Genomic DNA, 17820 nt, shown 5'->3' on the forward strand with positions numbered 1-17820 from the left:
TAGGAATATACTGGCAGATATAAACCTCTATTAGAATTTTTCACTGATTTCAAGTTATGGAGAATGCTCTGTACATAAAATACAATTATTATGTAAGTGCTGAGGCCTTGGAAGCTAAGGAGTTATCTGCAGGAGGAACTCAGGTGTACACGAATCCCAGGAGAAGAGGGGATAAATCATTACAGCATAAAAAGGAACAAGCTCTGCCCCTGTTACTAAAGCAACTAAAGTGTAAGTGTTAAGGGCCACAGGAGAAAGGTGAGAAACTGCTGAGCGCAATTCAGTGGGTTAAAGTAACCACATGAAAAAGAAATGTAAGAGCATATCGCATGTAAGAGCAATTCTGCTTCATGACACACGAGTACGCATGTGCGCCGTGTATGTGGGTTTGAGCATGCTTTGCAAGTCAGCATGCAGAGCCAAGCCAGATTATATAACAAAGAGTAGCTCTTCTGTGAGTCATGCTCAAACATCTGAAACCCATCTAGGCTGACTTTGTTCCATGAATGAAGCTAGATACACAAAAACCAGAATTTTCTTTTATTATACATTAATCAATAATTTTTTTTCTCTGAGTAGGTACTAAAATGTGTCACTATTCAAACTTTAAATCTCCTTCACACGCCTCTTCTCATGTGAGAACTGGGAACCTAACATAAAAGTCCCATCTTAGACAACTTTTTAGCAGAACTGTCCTATGTGAAACTTTCAGTACTGTGACACAACTTTAACAAAGGCCATCTTGCTCCAACAAACAGGAAGACAAGCACTAGTTTAATACATACACATACAACAAACAACTAAAAATAGCAGCCGGGACTATGAGAAATAATAGCTTGATTTTAATATAGCAAATCCCAGATCACAGCCTTTCCCATACCTTTTCAACAACTAGCTGGTTATCATCCTCCAGTATGGTAACTGATTCTATGACTCAGGGCAGTGTCTTATTACCCAACTGGGATTGCTATGTTATCATCTTATTCAAGGTAAGTGATTTTTATAAGAATTTTATTCAGGTTAGTTTTACAGTACAGACGTATGACTTACGGATGAGTGACCTCTTAATCTTTCAAGTTCTCCATGTTGGTTAGCGTCCCACTTTAAATTTTTTGAAGTCTCCACTTGTGATTCCAGTTTTAATTTTTTTGAAACCCACCTCTGCACAGAAGAGCATTTGAGAAAAATAATTCAGGCTCTTGTGTTGGCAGTGAAAAAATCTTTGCCAGTTATAAAGCATAGGACTCCCTTTTCTTTCTTTCTTTTTAAGCTTTTATTTATTTAATATTAGAGAAAGGGGAAAGGAAGGAGAAAGTGAAGGAGAGTGTGTGGTTGCCTCTCGCATGCTCCCAACTGGGGACCTGGCCTGCAACCCAGGAATGTGCCCTGACTGGGAATCAAACCAGTGACCCTTTGGTTCGCAGCCTGCACTCAATCCACGGAGCCACACCAGCCAGGGCAGGACTCCCTTTTTAATCAACAACCTTGGATTCTTATATTTTTAGTGATGTTACACCTGAATTTTCTACTACCAAAAGCTGGATGAAATAAGAGAGAAAAGTGATTATTTAAAGGACATACTGCTTGTTGATTACTCTAGTTTCCAGTACTGAGTTCATTTTTAGAAAGTCCCATAACTGGACTCCCTTACCTTATCTTCATAGAAATACATTCAAAGACCATTACACAAGGTGGGGTGAACTTAGGTTTACAGTTGTTTGTATGGATAATACAATAATTAATAAGTAATAGTACAAGAATAAACAGTTTTGCATATCACAGCTGTAAACCCACTTCTGCCCCACCCCGTGTGCTGTCAGACATTGTGGATGGTTTACATGGAGGCTTCCCATCCAGGATGCTGTGGTCACTTAATGGTGGTAAGTATTGTGTGGATCCCCTCAACCCCCAGGGATAATCATCTTGCTGAATGCATACATTTTCCATGCGTGCCATGATGTCAAAACGTTTGGAAAGTTCTGGCTGACTGAACAAACAGACACATGAACATCTTATCGTTTGTAACCTGCTACTAAAGACACTAGTCCTTAATCTACCTAATGTTCCTTAAAATCCGAATTGGTAAAAGACCTATGGAAGCATTCAGCATTGAAAAGGATTTTCCCATTAAATTGGTATATTCTTACATCATGAGTATGAGTTAACTCGTTTTCTTTTTGAATGGCGTTTTAGGAAGCTCAATTCTGCATTTTGTGCTCAACTATACTAGCCATCTTTAGTCTAAATTATCTGCTACACTTACAGTTACTCACTACATTTCATCACTAAACAGTTCTTTTAATACTTTATTCAATAATTTTGTTATAGAATGTAACCTATGACCTATTTTGTAGATTGGATTGAAAATAGTAAAGGAACAAATAAAAATTTCAGAAAAAATGTAACTATAAAAAGTCTGGTATTACTATTCAATATATTTCTGTAATAATGGAAAAATATTACCCTAGAAAGAGCATAATAAAATTTATCAGCTCAATCTTGTGAACTGTAATTCAAAAACAGCACACACATAAACTCATTAGTCATTGATTATAAAGCTATACAGCTTTCTGGATTGCATAATAACTTTTGAGGTAAACCATATGAAAGTGCCATTGTTGTAGGTCACAAAATGGTTAAACATTAGGAATTTCATATAGTTCTAAATGAATAGGAGAAAATGATTTATTTGCTAATAGGATATGGATATATTAGTGACAAGAATAGAATTACGTCTCACCTGAATGACCTCAGCATTCGATAGGACTTTCCTAAATCAGATACTCTTCTGCAGAATGGACCCACAGCCAACTCCATCTGAAATATTAAAAGATAAGACCCATAGCTTTAATGCAGAATCCTAACATGAATTGGGGACACACCTGGATCATAGAAAGTTGTAGCTTACAGTAAACTTAATTTTATCTGGACTCTGAGGAAAGCTTTAACTCAATCAAATCTATTAAAAGACAAGAACTTAGGTGACTTTGGTACTTATTTAGTAAAAGGGCATAAAGTAAGACAATTCCTTAAAGAAAATAGAAAAACATTCTTTATTACATAATAGGAGAAAGTTTTAGACCATTTCTCCATTAAAAACTCAGAGAAACTAAGGTTTTCAAGACTGTGTGCCTATACTTAGTAGATATACCAGGACTTTTTATATTAAATATAAACAATGACAATTTTTTCCAAGCAGGCTCAAATGATTAAAAGCACTGACTCTGGAGGTAGCTCATCTGTGTAAGAACTCCAGTCTACAATGACTAAACTAGTTGTGTGGTCTTGAACTTAACCTAAGTCCCAGGTTTCTTATTTGTCAAATGCAGATGTATGTACTTCATAGTATTATGCAAATAGATAATTTCACAAAACTCTCTGTGCGTGGCATATATAATAAGTGCTCTTTAAATGTTGGCAATTAGTGTCAATATTTTAAAAACTTTTTCTCATTTAAATTATTAGTAAATTACTTTACACCCTGACTCAATAATTTAACAACTACTGGTTTCACTTCTCTTTATATTCCTCCTTTGATTGGAAATTTTACTTGTTATTAATTGGAGTTTTAGGCTACCTATTCTTTTTTAAAAAATATTTATTTATTTATGTGTGTATGTATGTATGTATATATGTATAGACAGATGGGAAGAGAGGGAGAGAAACATCAGTGTGTGGTTGCCTCATATGTGTCCCCTACTGGGGACCTGGCCTGCAACCCAGGCATGTGCCCTGATTGAAATCAAACCGGCGACCCTTTGGTTTGCAGGCCGGTGATCAATGTACTGAGCCACACAGGCCAGGGCTTAGGCTACTTATTCTCTATCTACCAATTGCATATGCAAAGTTTTTGCACATGTGGCATTCAGATGATACTATCTCTGCACTCTTGCTATAAAGAGGACTCTGCTTAAGAATTGTTTAGAAAGTAGCTGAACGAAAGGCTGCTAGCTGCTAATGCAGCATCTTTCTTCAAGAAAAACATACAAAAGGAAAGTGAGGGCTTCCATCCTGCTGGCCATCCTTCTGAAAAACTGTTCAAATCTCCTTGCCATTGGAAGACCACGGAGACCTCCACGGCCACTCTTTTGAGAAAGATTTTTGACTCCCTATTCATTACAAGTACCAAGCTAGACATGGGAATGAGAAGATGAATTACCCTGTCTTGTCTTCAAGGAGCTCTCTCAAATTTAGTGAACAAAAGGATATGTGTTTATCTAAATGATATAAATATTACTTAAAAAATCGTAAGAAAGGTGTGTGTATACATATATGCACACATACATATAGAGATACTGGATGATGAGTATTCAGCAAAATGCCGTGTGGTATCAAATGTTTGGACTGAGTGTTGGGGAGAACTGGGGGGGCAGGATCCTTGAGACAGTCCTGAGGGTGACTTAAGGCTGGGTGAATTTCTCTCTTAATAGAGACACAGAGGATACATACTATATGTCCCGGAAGAAAACTCCCATGCTTGAAAAATGTGTTAAAATAGGGAATAAATAAGTAAAAAGTAAAAAGTTTAAGAAAGAAAAGGATTCTTGCCAACAATGCAAAACAGAACAGCTTCGAGCTGGTGCTCAACTCAAAAGACAGTGAGTGATGGATGGGCTGTTCCTTGGGGCCTGTTGAGCTTATTTACTCCATGAGAGTTTCTGTTTTTCTTCAGAATGGGTCATATTTACACCAAGCACAAAGTAAAAATGTGATTATCATGTATCTGAGTTGGCAATTCCAATCATATACTAACTCTGTGTGAATATGTGTGTATATAATAAATATGTTACGATGGTTTTTTACACACAAATTTTTTTGTCATTTTTTTTCAACTACCCTAGTGGGTTTCATCATCTTCAAAAAACCTTTTGCCTTAAACCAAACCACCTTTGCCTTAGCACTTGAGCAGGATTGAATGTTAAAACAAATAAGTGGCTGGGAAAAAAAATTACAATATGAGAGAATACACGTATGATAGTGAATGGCTGTGTAATCTATGATAATGCAGGATATTTCTATGCCAAAGGACAATTTCAAAATGTTAAGGGCTTAAAATTAATTTCTGATCCATAAAGGACCTCTAGGGTACTGAAACCCACTTTCTTCTGCAGGAATTCCAGGAAGCAATATGGGCCATGTTTCAAAGGGGCAAGAGTGCCACCTTTGGAGGAGGAGACTCTGCCATTAGCTATGGACATGGAAGCGGCACGTGCAGCTGCCTCTCTTCAGCTCTCCTGTTAGGATGGAATGAGCAGTCGGCTGCAGGCCCAGTGAACTGATTACATAGCTGCTCCTCACCCGTCACAGACATTTGGTTAACCCCAGGGCATCTCTGGATGCTCCTAGGACACGCCTGCTCTGACACTGTTCAGGAGAAAAGGCAATGGAATTAGAACAGAAAATAGAATCTTGAATATTTTGTTCTCTTTTGAAGTCTGTATTGCCAGGCAGAAGACCTATAAATAGAAACTGCTAGAAGTACCACTGAGTAAATAATCTAATGCTAACACAAACAGTCATCCACTCCCTCAAGGAAGAAACAAAACTGAGAAGCAGAGGGGCGTATGTGCTTCAGAGGACATCGTGGACAAGTCCTTAAAGCGACTCTGACTCAGCAGAACCTCAGCGGCCTTGGACCAGCTTTGTGCTTCAGAACCACTGTGTGATTAGTGTCGACTCAGAGACCATGTGGTCACAGTAAGGAATTAATTACCTGCAGGAAACCACCTTGTGCTGTGACCTGATTCCTCAGGGGACTGGATGTTAGGTCCCTCCTCCCCATGAACCCTCCAGATGGCACCCCGAAACTACTTCCTCTTCCACCTGTGCAATGGTACCAGGGGAGAAGTCAGGGTCCTGAAGAAATCCTTAAATATATCATGTCCTTGCGACTGGACTCTATGCCAAATAATCAGTATCCCCAAATCCCCGCCACTGGTCTCTTTATGAGCAGTTTCTTTTTCTGTTCTTTGTGCCTGAGGAGCGAGCACTTTCCTCACAAGAACTCTTTCGAACCCACAGAGGATCTGCATGTTCCTGATCCCAGTGGCCCCGATTGCTTCATTTAATTTTGGATACAAACAGCTAGAACTTTCAATAACAAGGCAGTCTTGAGGCTTTCTAGTCCCCAGTTGATGCCTGTCATGAATATAAATGTAAGGGTGGTGCTATTTAAGCGTGGTGACTGACCCCAGAAAAATACTCCCACCCAAGTATAATTCTGAAAGCTGAGGTGTAGCCACCACATAACTGCAGATGTAGCCAGATACCAAATCAAACAAAATGAAAACCACAAATCCATGTAGTCACTGTGTCATTTCAAATTTTTAAAAATATGGACAGAAGGATAATATAACAGCTGCATAATATTTGCCAGAATTAAAACACGATTATGAGAGTACTCCCACCTGGTCAAAAACATGATTATGAGAGTACTCCCACCTGTCTTTCCCGGGCCCACCACCCACAGGACCAAGAAGCCATTTCCAAGGTAAATGGGGGATGTTCTAAGACTGGGCACACTGTATAGGAGTGAACAAAGGAATCAGCACCACAGAGGCTTTAGCAAACAACGTCAGTGCAGGACTGGAAAACATACTATTAACACGGAGGAAATGCTGTGTTGTAAACGTGTTGTCTCTATACATTTAAGCAATGAAAACACTGGATGCTCTGGAGCATAAGAGTTTCATTTAACTTAAGGGAAGGGACCTGGGAAAAGGTTTGGTTTATTGGGCAACATGTCTTAAAAAAGAAGGAATGCCAAATAAAATTCTGAATACCACAGTTTTCAGAAAGTGGGAACTCAGCCCTGCCACTGGATGGTATGCAGTTTTCAGTAGGTGCTTGTCGCAGTAGGAAGGGTTAATGGGCAATGCTTTCCATCTTTCAAGAGTCATAGGCACCATATTAAAATGAAAAACAAAAGCCAAAAGCCTCTTCCTACAGCACTCTCGCTCTGGCCATCTCCTGGTTATCTCCTGCTCTCCTCCTCTAAGTGGACTTGAAGTACCTCCTCCAGGAAAGTGACTGAAGGACCAGCTGGAGCAGAACACAAATAAACCCATGGGGGAGGCAAAGGAGAGGAGAAGATAGGAACCGAAAAAACAAAATTAAGAAGGAAGGGGAAAAGAGGAACAGATATTCATTTGACTATAGCTCATAATGTTTTTTTCTTTTTATATTTATTTACTGATTTTAGAGAAAGAGAGAGGAAGAGATGGGGGAGAGACACAGAGAGACAGAGAAGTTTTGTTCCACTCATCTATGCATTCATTGGTTGATTCTTGTATGTGCCCTGACTAGGGATCAAACCCACAACTTTGGGGTGTTGGGACAATGCTCTAACCAACTGAGCTACCCGACCAGGGCTGGTAGTCACTGCGTCTTCATTTCAGTAACAGTATGTAAGCCCAGTAAGGGACAAGGAAGACACTATCTATATATAATTCTATTTAAGCTTAAGTTTACCTGTGTAACAAAGCAGAATATACAGGTGCCTTAGAATGAAGCTGATAAAAACGGGAAAGGTAAAAGGAGCCACGTTAATGGTAACAATTAATTTCTATTTTCTTGCTAAGGCTACCAAAGGCGTATTTCCCAAAGGAAGGCTCTTTATTATGGTCTAGTGGTCTCAGGTATATCATTTGAGGATAAAAATGACATTTCTAGACTAATAGGTATGCAAAGAGCTAGCTCTCAAGACATCAGGTTATGTACTTGGTTCATTTTTGTGACTCTATTGGGTGTGAGGGAGTGTCAGGCAACCACCACACTGGCACAAAGCATCCTGTCACATCCTTTTCTCTGTGCAGGAAGAATAAACCAAGACTTTCCCATACATACACACAGGTATAAATAAGGACATTAAAATTTGTTTATAAGCTGGGGGATCTGGGAGACCACTATGAATACTCTATTTGAATAACTAGACTACTCAGGCTAATAGCTTTGAAAGGCTCAAAAGTGATTTCTCCTTTGACATGCTATGTAAATGGGAATTATCTGTTTCTGAATCTTTTAATTAAAGTGTATGCTTGAGATGTTTCTTCTTTGCCTCTGATACTATTAAAAAGTATAAAAAATATATCTTGGAGGACAAAGAAAAAATACTATCTATAAATGCTGATTTTGGTTCTGTTATTTTAATGTCATTTTTACCTCACCCATATCACAAAGCTTGAAATGTGCCCACCACCCACAGGATAGGAACTTCCTAAATCAGAGGAAACGGAGATGTTTGGGGAGATCTGCCTTCCCTAAACAAATTCTTGGCAAAGATATTTCTGTTCTTGTATCTGATCAGTACAATAGTAGAACTCTGACTGTAAGTGGGTCCATATACGAGAAAGGTTCTTCATTTAATAGTGGGGACCAGCTCCTCAGACTCTTTATCTCCCAGCCCCTGTGTATCTAAAGGAATTAGAACACTGTCTTGGAATGTTGAGATGGCCACTAAAGGATTACACATGTGTAGGAGTTTTTTCTCTTTACATGACAACAGACAGACCCTTCACACTGTTTGAAGAATAAATTTCACTGCCTACATTATTTTCTAGCAGTCACTTTTACCCACACTGCCTTGCCCTGGTGGGACAGTGAAACAGAGAAAGCCTCATGTTACATGAAAGTGGGAGGTATTGCTTTACTGCAGAATGAATGACTTCACCTTGACTGTGAAGTGTCAAAGATGAGTGATGATTCTTTTATTAAATATAAAGAAAATAAGTATCCGCTATGAATTCTCTCCTATGAAAGTACATTTATACGTTTTTATTTATTACCAATTAGGTTTAAATGAATTTTTTCCTCATACTTCAATGTTTTAAAACATCGAGAAATGCTTATTTATTTATTTACTCCTCACCCAAGGACATACTTTCATTGATTTTAGAGAGAGAGGAAGGAAGAGAGAGAGAGAGAAACATTGAATGGTTGCCTCCTGTATACACCCTAACCGGGCATCAGGCCTGCAACCTAGGTACGTGCCCTACCGAGAATCAAACCTGCAACGTTTTGGTGTATGAGATGATGCTCCAACTACCTAAGCCACCCGGCCAGTGCCGTATTTAGTATTGTATTTACAGATAACATTGAGGCTAAAATACTTTCCCCTTTGTAGCGATGCATCAACTTACCTGTGCAAAATCAGCAGCAAGTCGCATTTTCCCACCTTCACCAAGAGGTCTTATGAGACTGGCATTGCGGATGAAAAGTTCAATCGCTCTTTGGGCAATGGCTTCAGTGTTATCAAAGACAAAGTCCGAGCATTCAAAGTGCTTAAAGTAGTCACTCATGACTCTGGCAATGAAACCTTGAAGCTCCTTCATATACAGAGAACAAGGAACATCAGGCTTTCCTGAGCTGGGTAATGACCTGTGAGAGAAAAAACAGCCAATGCACTAAAAGGGACTCTTTGACATTTGTTCTCCCTTCTGCTTATTTTAATCCCAAGCATTTTTTCCCTTATCGTGCAGAAATGACATTGCTTATTTTTGCTAAGAGTTAAAAGGCATAAAAAGGCATAAAAATGTTCAAATTATATCCTAAAGACTATTTTAAGATTCTGGGAAGATTACTGAGGGAATCATTAGAATTCATTTACCTAAAAATTATTAAAAATAAAATAGACAGCCGTCTGTCCTGGATAATTCACGGGAGTGCCTTATGCACTCTCTGACCTCTGAGGTCTCTCTCAGCTTCACAACTCTGCACCCACTCATACGTTTTGCCAGGTTAGTGAATAAATAGATCCTGAAGCAGCATTTTACACTTTGTAATGGCAATAAATGCTGCCTTCCCTAAACAAATTCTTGGCAAAGATATTTCTGCTCTTGTATCTGATCAGTACAATAGTAGAACTCTGTGGAATTGGTTATGTAACAATACACATTGCACAAAATTTTTCCTCCCAGTTGATGAGGTTTAGAAAGGTTTTAATTTGGATCAACAACTAACGCTGGCTGATGCTCCGCCAAATAGTCTTTATAATTTATAAGTGTTCACAATGGCTTTTTAAAGAATACATTAAAAGAATGTGAAGTAGTTATAGGAAAGAAGAGTTATATCAAAATTAGAAATCACCTAATGTTAAATACTACATCATTTAAAAAAATAAGTCACGTGTTTCCGTATTCTGAGAATGACAGAGAGAAACTGGCAACAGTCTAGAGAAGAATTGACTCAAGCACCTAGAGTAAGAGAATGAGGTAAACTTATTTTCAAATACAGCAGTAGTTATTATAAGGAGGATGCTAATCAAAGGTCTTCTACTTCCAGAGGCAGAGGGAAATAGAGAAAGTAGCCAGAAATTCCAGGCAAACTCTGGCAGTGCCAGAAACACACAGGGAAAGAGTGAGTTATGTGGATTTAGAGCGAGGGCTATTTTCCCCCTAAGCCAAACCTACCCCCCGCACCGTTCCCATGTTGGGCCCTCCCCGCCAACCCCACACATACACAGCATTAGACTGAAGCACTGCACTAGCTCCACCCTGGTGATTCCTGGAGGCCCTGCCTTGCCCAGCTAGCACATGACTGTGGCACAGGCCAACCTGGGCCTATGCTGCAGCATTTCTTAAAAAACTCTCAGGGAATTCTATGAGGGCTATGGGAGTGCCAGAGATACACAGGAGAGGCTAGGTTGTATGGCTTCAGGGTGAGAGCCTCTTTCCAGTACGCCTGATGGGCGCCACCTTTTCCATGCTGAGCCCTCCCTCCACAGGGCCCAATCTTAATCTGCTTTAGCGTGATTCACTTGACTGGTCCAACCCTTATGACTCCTGAGATCCTGAGCCACCACAACAATCCTCAAGCCCTAGGCAGATGGTAGCTGGCCTCAGTGTACCTGAGACTTTTGCTAGGTGGCATCAGATCCAGCACTAGCGCTGAGTTTCAATCTGTATTAACCTGGTGAACACCACTAGCCCTCAGCTGGTTCCTCCGAAAAACCTATCTCACACAGCTCATGTATTATTACCTAAGGCTCTTCTGGAGGCTGAGCTTATCAAGCAGCAGCACCACATCTCGAGGTGCCTCAAGCCTTTTGCTGACCTCCCCAGCACCAGTACTGGTGGCAGCAGGCCTTGGTACGCAGCTTGGCCCATCTCCTATGCACCTAGGTCAAGCACAAGCAGCTCCCAACCCTGGACTACTTTGTAACTCCTCACAGGCAGCCTCGGACAGGTCATAGGCAGCTTCTAACATAGAGCTGCAACAAAGTCCCTCCCAAGAGGGCCCAGAACCAACACACTCAGCGGCTCACTTCAGATCACAATAAGAGCATGACCTCATTAGCTCCACAGGTGGCACACCCAAAGGGAGTTCTCAGTGAGCACCAGAACCTTCAGAGGTACATTCTACTCCCTGGGGTCAGGCCCAATACAGCAGCTCGTATGCTGTGGTCATGGCCAATCCTCATGGACAGACAGTCCAAGGGTCAACCCCACCCACAGACATACCAATAGCAATCAAGGTTCAACTGTAACACAAGGACTCACATAACCCACACGAGAGACACTACTGGAGCACCCAGCTCAAGTGATCAGGGATACTTTGCCACTGGGTCCTACAGGACACCTACCACATAAGGCCACTCTACTAAGACTGGGAGACATAGCAGATGTACTTAATACACAGAAACAAATAAGGAAAAGCAGTGAAAGTGGGGAGACAAAGAAACATGCCCCAAATAACAGAACAGAAGAAATCTCTAGAAAAAGAATTGTATGAAATGGAAGTAAGCAATTTACTAAACACAGAGTTAAAAAAAATACTTACAAAGATGCTCAAGAAACTTAGAATTTCGACAGAATAAAAAATGACATAGAAACTATAAAAAAGACACAATAAAAAAGGAAGAATAAAGTAATAGAAAGGAAGATAAACTAGAGATAATCAAAATCAGGTTAGATGAAGCAGATGATCAAAACAGTGAATTGAAAGACAAGGTAGGAGAAAATACCCAATCAGAGCAGAAAAAAAATATTTTATATGAGAATATTTTAAGGGACCTGTGGGACAACATCAAACATAACAATATCAGCTTCATAGCAGTACCAGAAGGAGACGAGAGCAAGAAATTGAGAACCTATTTGAAGATAATTGCCTGAAAATTTCCCTAATAGTGAAGGAAAAAGGCACAGAAGTCCAAGAAGCACAGAAAGTCCCAATCAAGATGAATCCAAAGAGACCCAACCAAGACACATCATAATTAAAATGGCAAAGGTTAAAGACAAATAGAAAATCCTAAAGACAGCAATAGAAAAACAGTTAACTACAAGGGAGTTCCCATAAGTCTGTCAGCTGATTTCTCAACAGAACCACCACAGGCCAGAAGGGAATGGCATGAAGTATTCAAAGTAATAAAAAGTAAGGATCAGAAACCAAGATTACTCTATCCAGCAAGGCTATTGTTTAAAATTGAAGATGAAATTAAGAGATTCTTAGACCAAAAAAGAAAGGACAAGGAGTTCATTACCACCAAACCATAATTGCAAAAACTGTTAAAGGCAGTGATTTAAGAAGAAATTCAGAAAGAGAGAGAGAGAAACAAGCAATTCAGAAAGAGAGAGGAGCTCAGACATAAAGAATTTAAATGGTAAGAAATAATGACCTATTGATGATAACCTTAAATGTAAATGGAGTAAATGCTCCAATCAAAAGACACAGGATAGCTGAATGGGTAAGAAAACATAACCCATATATAAGGTTTCTACAAGAGAGCCACATCAGAATAAAAGTTACACAGGCTGCAGGTGAAGGGACGGAAAAAATATTACATTCAAATATAAACTAAAAAAAGCTGGGGTAGCAATACTTATATCCGACAAAATATACTTCAACACAAAGGCCATAACAACAGACTAAGAAAGTGATGAAATAACACTAAAAAGACCAATCCAACAAGAGGACATAACCCTTGTAAACATATATGCACCCAATATAGGAGCACATAAATATATCAAAAAACTCTCGGTGGACTTTAAGGGACAGCAATGCACTCATACTAGGGGACTTTAATACCCCAGTGATATCAATAGACAGATCTTCTAGAGAAAAAATTAACGAGGAATGAGAAATGTTAAATGACACAATAGATCAGATGGATTTAATTGATATTTACAGAACATTTCATTCCAAAGCAGCAGAATACATATTCCTCTCAAGGATACATGGAACAGTTTCAAGGGCAGACCACATGTTAGGACACTAAATAAGTCTTAACAAATTCAAGATTGAAATCATACCAAGCATCTTCTGAGATAACAATAGCATGAAACCAGGAAATCTACTACTCAAAAAATAAAAAAAACAAAACAAACAAACAAAAAAACATCAACTACTCAATAATAAAAACTCAAAGATATTTAAACATATGGAGGCTAAATAACATGTTATTTTTTAAAAATATGTTTTATTGATTATGCTATTACCGTTGTCCCATTACCCCCCTTCATTCCCCTCCACCCTGCACACCCTCTCACACCCACATTCCCCCCTTTAGTTCATGTCCATGTGTCATAAGCTCTTTAGCTTCTACATTTCCCATACTATTCTTGCCCTCCCCCTATTTGCTACCTACCATCTATGCTACTTATTCTCTGTACCTTTTCTCCCTCTCTCCTCCTCCCACTCCCCTGTTGCTAACCCTCCATGTGATCTCCATTTCTGTGGTTCTGTTCCTGTCTATTTGTTTTCTTAGTTTCATTTTGTTTTTGTTTTAGGTGTGGTTGTTAATGATTGTGAGTTTGCTGTCCTTTTACTATACATGTTTTTTATCCTCTTTTTCTTAGATAAGTCCCTTTAACATTTCATATAATAAGGGCTTGGTGATGATAAATTCCTTTAACTTGACCTTATCTGAGAAGCACTTTATCTGCCCTTCCATGCTAAATGAAAGCTTTGCTGGATAGAGCAATCTTGGATGTAGGCCCTTGCCTTTCATGACTTGGAACACTTCTTTTAAGCTCCTTCTTGCTTGTAAGGTCTCTTTTGAGAAATCAGCTAACAGTCTGATGGGAACTCCTTTGTAGGTAACTGTCCCCTTATCTCTTGCTGCTTCTAGGATTCTCTCCTTCATTTTACTCTTGGGTAATGTAATTATGATGTTCCTTGGTGTGCTCCTCCTTGGGTCTAACTTCTTTGGGACTCTCTCAGCTTCCTGGGAGCCTATTTCCTTTGCCAGATTGGAAAAGTTCTCCTTTACTATTTGTTTAAATAAGTTTTGCACTTGTTGCTTTTCCTCTTCTCCTTCTGGTACCCCTATAATTCGGATGTTGGAACTTTTAAAGATGTCCTGGAGGCTCCTAAACCAATCCTCATTTTTTTTGAATTCCTGTTTCTTCATTCTTTTCTGTTTGGTTGTTTCTTTCTTCCTTCTGGTCTACTCCATTGATCGGAGTCCCAGTTTTCTTCCCATCACTACTGGTTCCCTGAATATTCTCCTTCATTTCACTTAGCATAGCCTTCATTTTTTCATCTAATTTGTGACCAAATTCAACCAATTCTGTGAGCACCCTGATCACCAGTGCTTTGAACTGTGCATCTGATAAGTTGGCTATCTCTTGGTTGCTTAGTTGTATTTTTTCTGGAGTTTTGATCTGTTCTTTCGTTTGGGCCATTGTTTTTGTCTCAAAGTGCCTATTATGTAGTGAGAGGCGGAGCCTTAGGTGTTGACGAGGGCAGGACAACCCTGTCACTGGGTTGTGACACTGTATGTGGGGCAAGGGTCCAAGAGGGAACAATGGCACTTGCTCAGTTCTCTGCTGGATTTCAGTCACTTCCCCCACTTCCCATAAGCAAATTGGGCCCTTCTGGTGCTGATTCCCATGTGGGTGGGTTTGTGTACATTCTAGGACCCTGTGGGTTTCTCCAACGAACTCTCTTATAGGCTGGGAGTTTCTACTGGCACCTCAACCCCCACAGGTATTTTCAGTCAGTGTTTTGAGGCTTTATTTCCCCACACTGGAGCCCTAGGTTGTGTGGTCTGTCTCACTCCCCAATTTCACCTGGTTTATCTGCATGCGAATGAGGACCCCCCAGTCAGCCAGCCTCCTTGCATGCAGTGCCTCACTTCACAATCACCTCCTTGCTGGGTCTGCCTGTTGCCACCCCACGCCCAGGGTCTGCCAGCCGCCACCTGTGCACCCAGGGTCTGCCCGCTACAGTCTTGAGCACCAGGGATGCCTTACGTGCCCGGTGTCACCACTTTTTGTGCCTCGACCCCTCTCCACCGGCTGCCCGACTACCCCCATCCTACCAGTCTGGATGAATGTGGCTATTTTAACTCCTTGGTTGTTTGACTTCCATACAGTTCAATTTTCGGTTAGTTCTGGTTGTTATTTTATTTCTAAATTGTTGTTGTCCTTATTTTGGTTGCTCGAAGAGGCACAGTATGTCTACCTATGCGTCCATCTTGGCCAGAAGTCCTAAATAGCATGTTATTAAACAATGAATAAGTTACCAATGAGATCAAGTAAAAAAATAAAAAACTATCCTGAGACAACTGAAAATGAACACCTTTCACTGTATGGACAGTGAAAGCAGTCTCAAGATGGAAGTTCATAGCGTCCCAGGCCTACCTAAAGAAAATAGCAAAACCTCAAAGAAACAATCCTACCTTATACCTGAAATAATTACAAAAAGAAGAACAAACAGAGCCTAGAGTTCCTGGGCCAGTGTGGCTCAGTGCATTGAACACCAGCCTGTGCACTGAAAGGTAACTGGGCCAATTCCTGGTCAGGGCACATGCCAGGGTTGCAGGCCAGGTTCCCTGTAGGAGGTGTGCAAGGAGCAATAACCAATTGGTGCATCTTTCACACATTAATGTTTCTCTCCCCTTTTCTCTCCCTCCCTTCCTTTCTAAGAAGTAAATAAATAAAATCTTTAAAAAACCCCACAAAAAACAAAACTCAGAGTAAGTAGAATAAGGGAAATAATAAAGATCAGAGCAGAAATAAATGACAGAGATCAAAAATTAGATATAAAAGACCAGTGTAACCAAGAGCTGGTTGTTTGAAAAGATAAATAAAATTGATGAATGCTTAACCAAACTCATTCAGAAACAAATAAAGAGGACCCAAACAAATAAAATCAGAAATGAAAGAGGTGAAGTAACAATGAACATCACAGAAATACAAAGAAAATATTGTGAACAAATACATGCCAAAAAATCAGACGACCTGGGCAAAATGGAAAAATTCCTAGAAACACATAATCTTCCAAAACGGAGTCAGGAAGAATCAGAAAACCTGAATAGACCAGTAACAACTAACAATGCAGAAGCAGTAATAAAAAACCTCCCAGAAAACAAAAGTACCTGGAGCAGGGAGCTTCTCAGGCTAATTTTACTGAACATTCAAAGAAGAAATAACACCTATCCTCCACAAACTATGCCAAAAAATTTAAGGAGACTCTGAAGCATTTTATATGAGGCCACCATTATTCTATTCCAAAACCAGATAAAGAGCCTGGCTGGCATGGCTCAGTGGATAGAGTGCCAGCCTGAGAACCTAAGCATCACCAGTTTGATTCTCAGTCAAAGGACATGCCTGGGTGGTGGGAAAGGTCCCAGGTAGGAGGCACGTAAGAGTCAACCACACGTTGATGTTTCTCTTCCTCTCTTTCTCCCTCCCTTCTCCTCTCTCTAAAAATAAGTAAATGAAATCTTTAAAAGAGAGAGGAAGATGGTGGAGGGGTAGGAGGGAGCAGATTCCACTTTCCCCTATACATGGAAGAAAAACCTAGCTCATCTACGAAGGAACAGAATAAATAGCCAACAGTACCCCAGCATATATGAAAATAGGAAACCAAAAATTGTAGTGGACATTGATAAACCAGACAGTAAAGAAAGTACTTCAGGACAATAAGGTCCCAGGGACCAGCGCAGGGACCAGGGTGGCTGCAGCCCCAGGCCCGGCACTCGCTGGGTCTGCCACAGGGTTCTCGGGAGAGAGCTGGGTCAACTGATCCCTCCCCAGCCAAAAAAGGTTTGAGCAGCACTGGGACAGACCTGGTTGCTTGAAGTTGCACAAAGGGGAATAAGGACTAAGTGGCAAACACACAGGGCCTGAGAGCACCCATGGAGTCTGTGGACACCAGCTGTAGAGAGTTGAGAGTTGGGCTGTGTCGGGCCCTAAACCGGACAGTCCCCAGAGTGGTTGGAGAATTGGGCTGTGTAAGAGGCCAGGCCACTGTATGGAGCGGCAGGCTTGAGTAGGAGGAATTTCTCCAAAAGAAAAAGTGAAAAAAGAGATACTCTTTAGGGAATTCTCCTGCAGTAGTTGCTCTGGCCTCCTCCCCACACAGCCAGGCAGGACTCCTGAGGTGGCGCGGAAAGCCCTGCATGCACTCACTCCCGTTGTCCTGAGAAGGATGCTCACCCGAACCTGAGAGTCAGGTGCTCACCTGAACCTGAGAGACTGGAGGCACCTGCAACCTGGGGAGAGTGCATTCTGTGGAAGGTACCAAGCACACACCTCTAGCCCTGGGAAGAGTGGGAGCCCCAGGGAGCCCCAGGCAATCCCCTGATCCCCTGTGGATCAAGAAGGGAGAAAAGCAAAACCAATCCCCCCTCAGACTGCTGCAGCCAGCAAGACCAGCAAAACTGGTTTGGCCAGTTTGAAACCAGCAGGAGGCTTTTTTTTTTAAGTAATTGTTTATTTTTAAATTTTTATTATTTTTTTATTTCTCAGTCTGTTTTTCCTCTCTTTCCTTCCATCTTATTTTATTCCTTCTTCCATTCTTTCCAATTTTATCTCTTCTTCCTTCCTTCTTATTTTCTTCTTCTTCTTTTTTTTTTTAAATACCCACAAGTGACACAGG

At 40.5% G+C, this 17820-nt stretch overlaps 1 protein-coding gene across 2 annotated transcripts in view; it reads right to left on the reverse strand.

Moving 5' to 3' along the window:
* The window catches only part of COG5 (component of oligomeric golgi complex 5), a 361130-nt gene that overhangs the window by 22012 nt on the left and 321298 nt on the right, over positions 1-17820 (reverse strand). For both annotated transcript variants that reach the window (XM_045828077.1, XM_045828076.1), the window contains 2 exons: positions 9138-9375; positions 2741-2817 (listed from right to left, as the gene is read on the reverse strand). In XM_045828077.1, coding sequence (XP_045684033.1) covers positions 2741-2817; positions 9138-9375 — 315 coding nt within the window. The remainder of the gene's footprint in view (positions 1-2740; positions 2818-9137; positions 9376-17820) is intronic.

Source organism: Phyllostomus hastatus, unplaced genomic scaffold (genome assembly GCF_019186645.2).
Source record: "Phyllostomus hastatus isolate PE091 unplaced genomic scaffold, TTU_PhHast_1.1 phas_scaffold_78, whole genome shotgun sequence".
Lineage (NCBI taxonomy): Eukaryota > Metazoa > Chordata > Mammalia > Chiroptera > Phyllostomidae > Phyllostomus > Phyllostomus hastatus.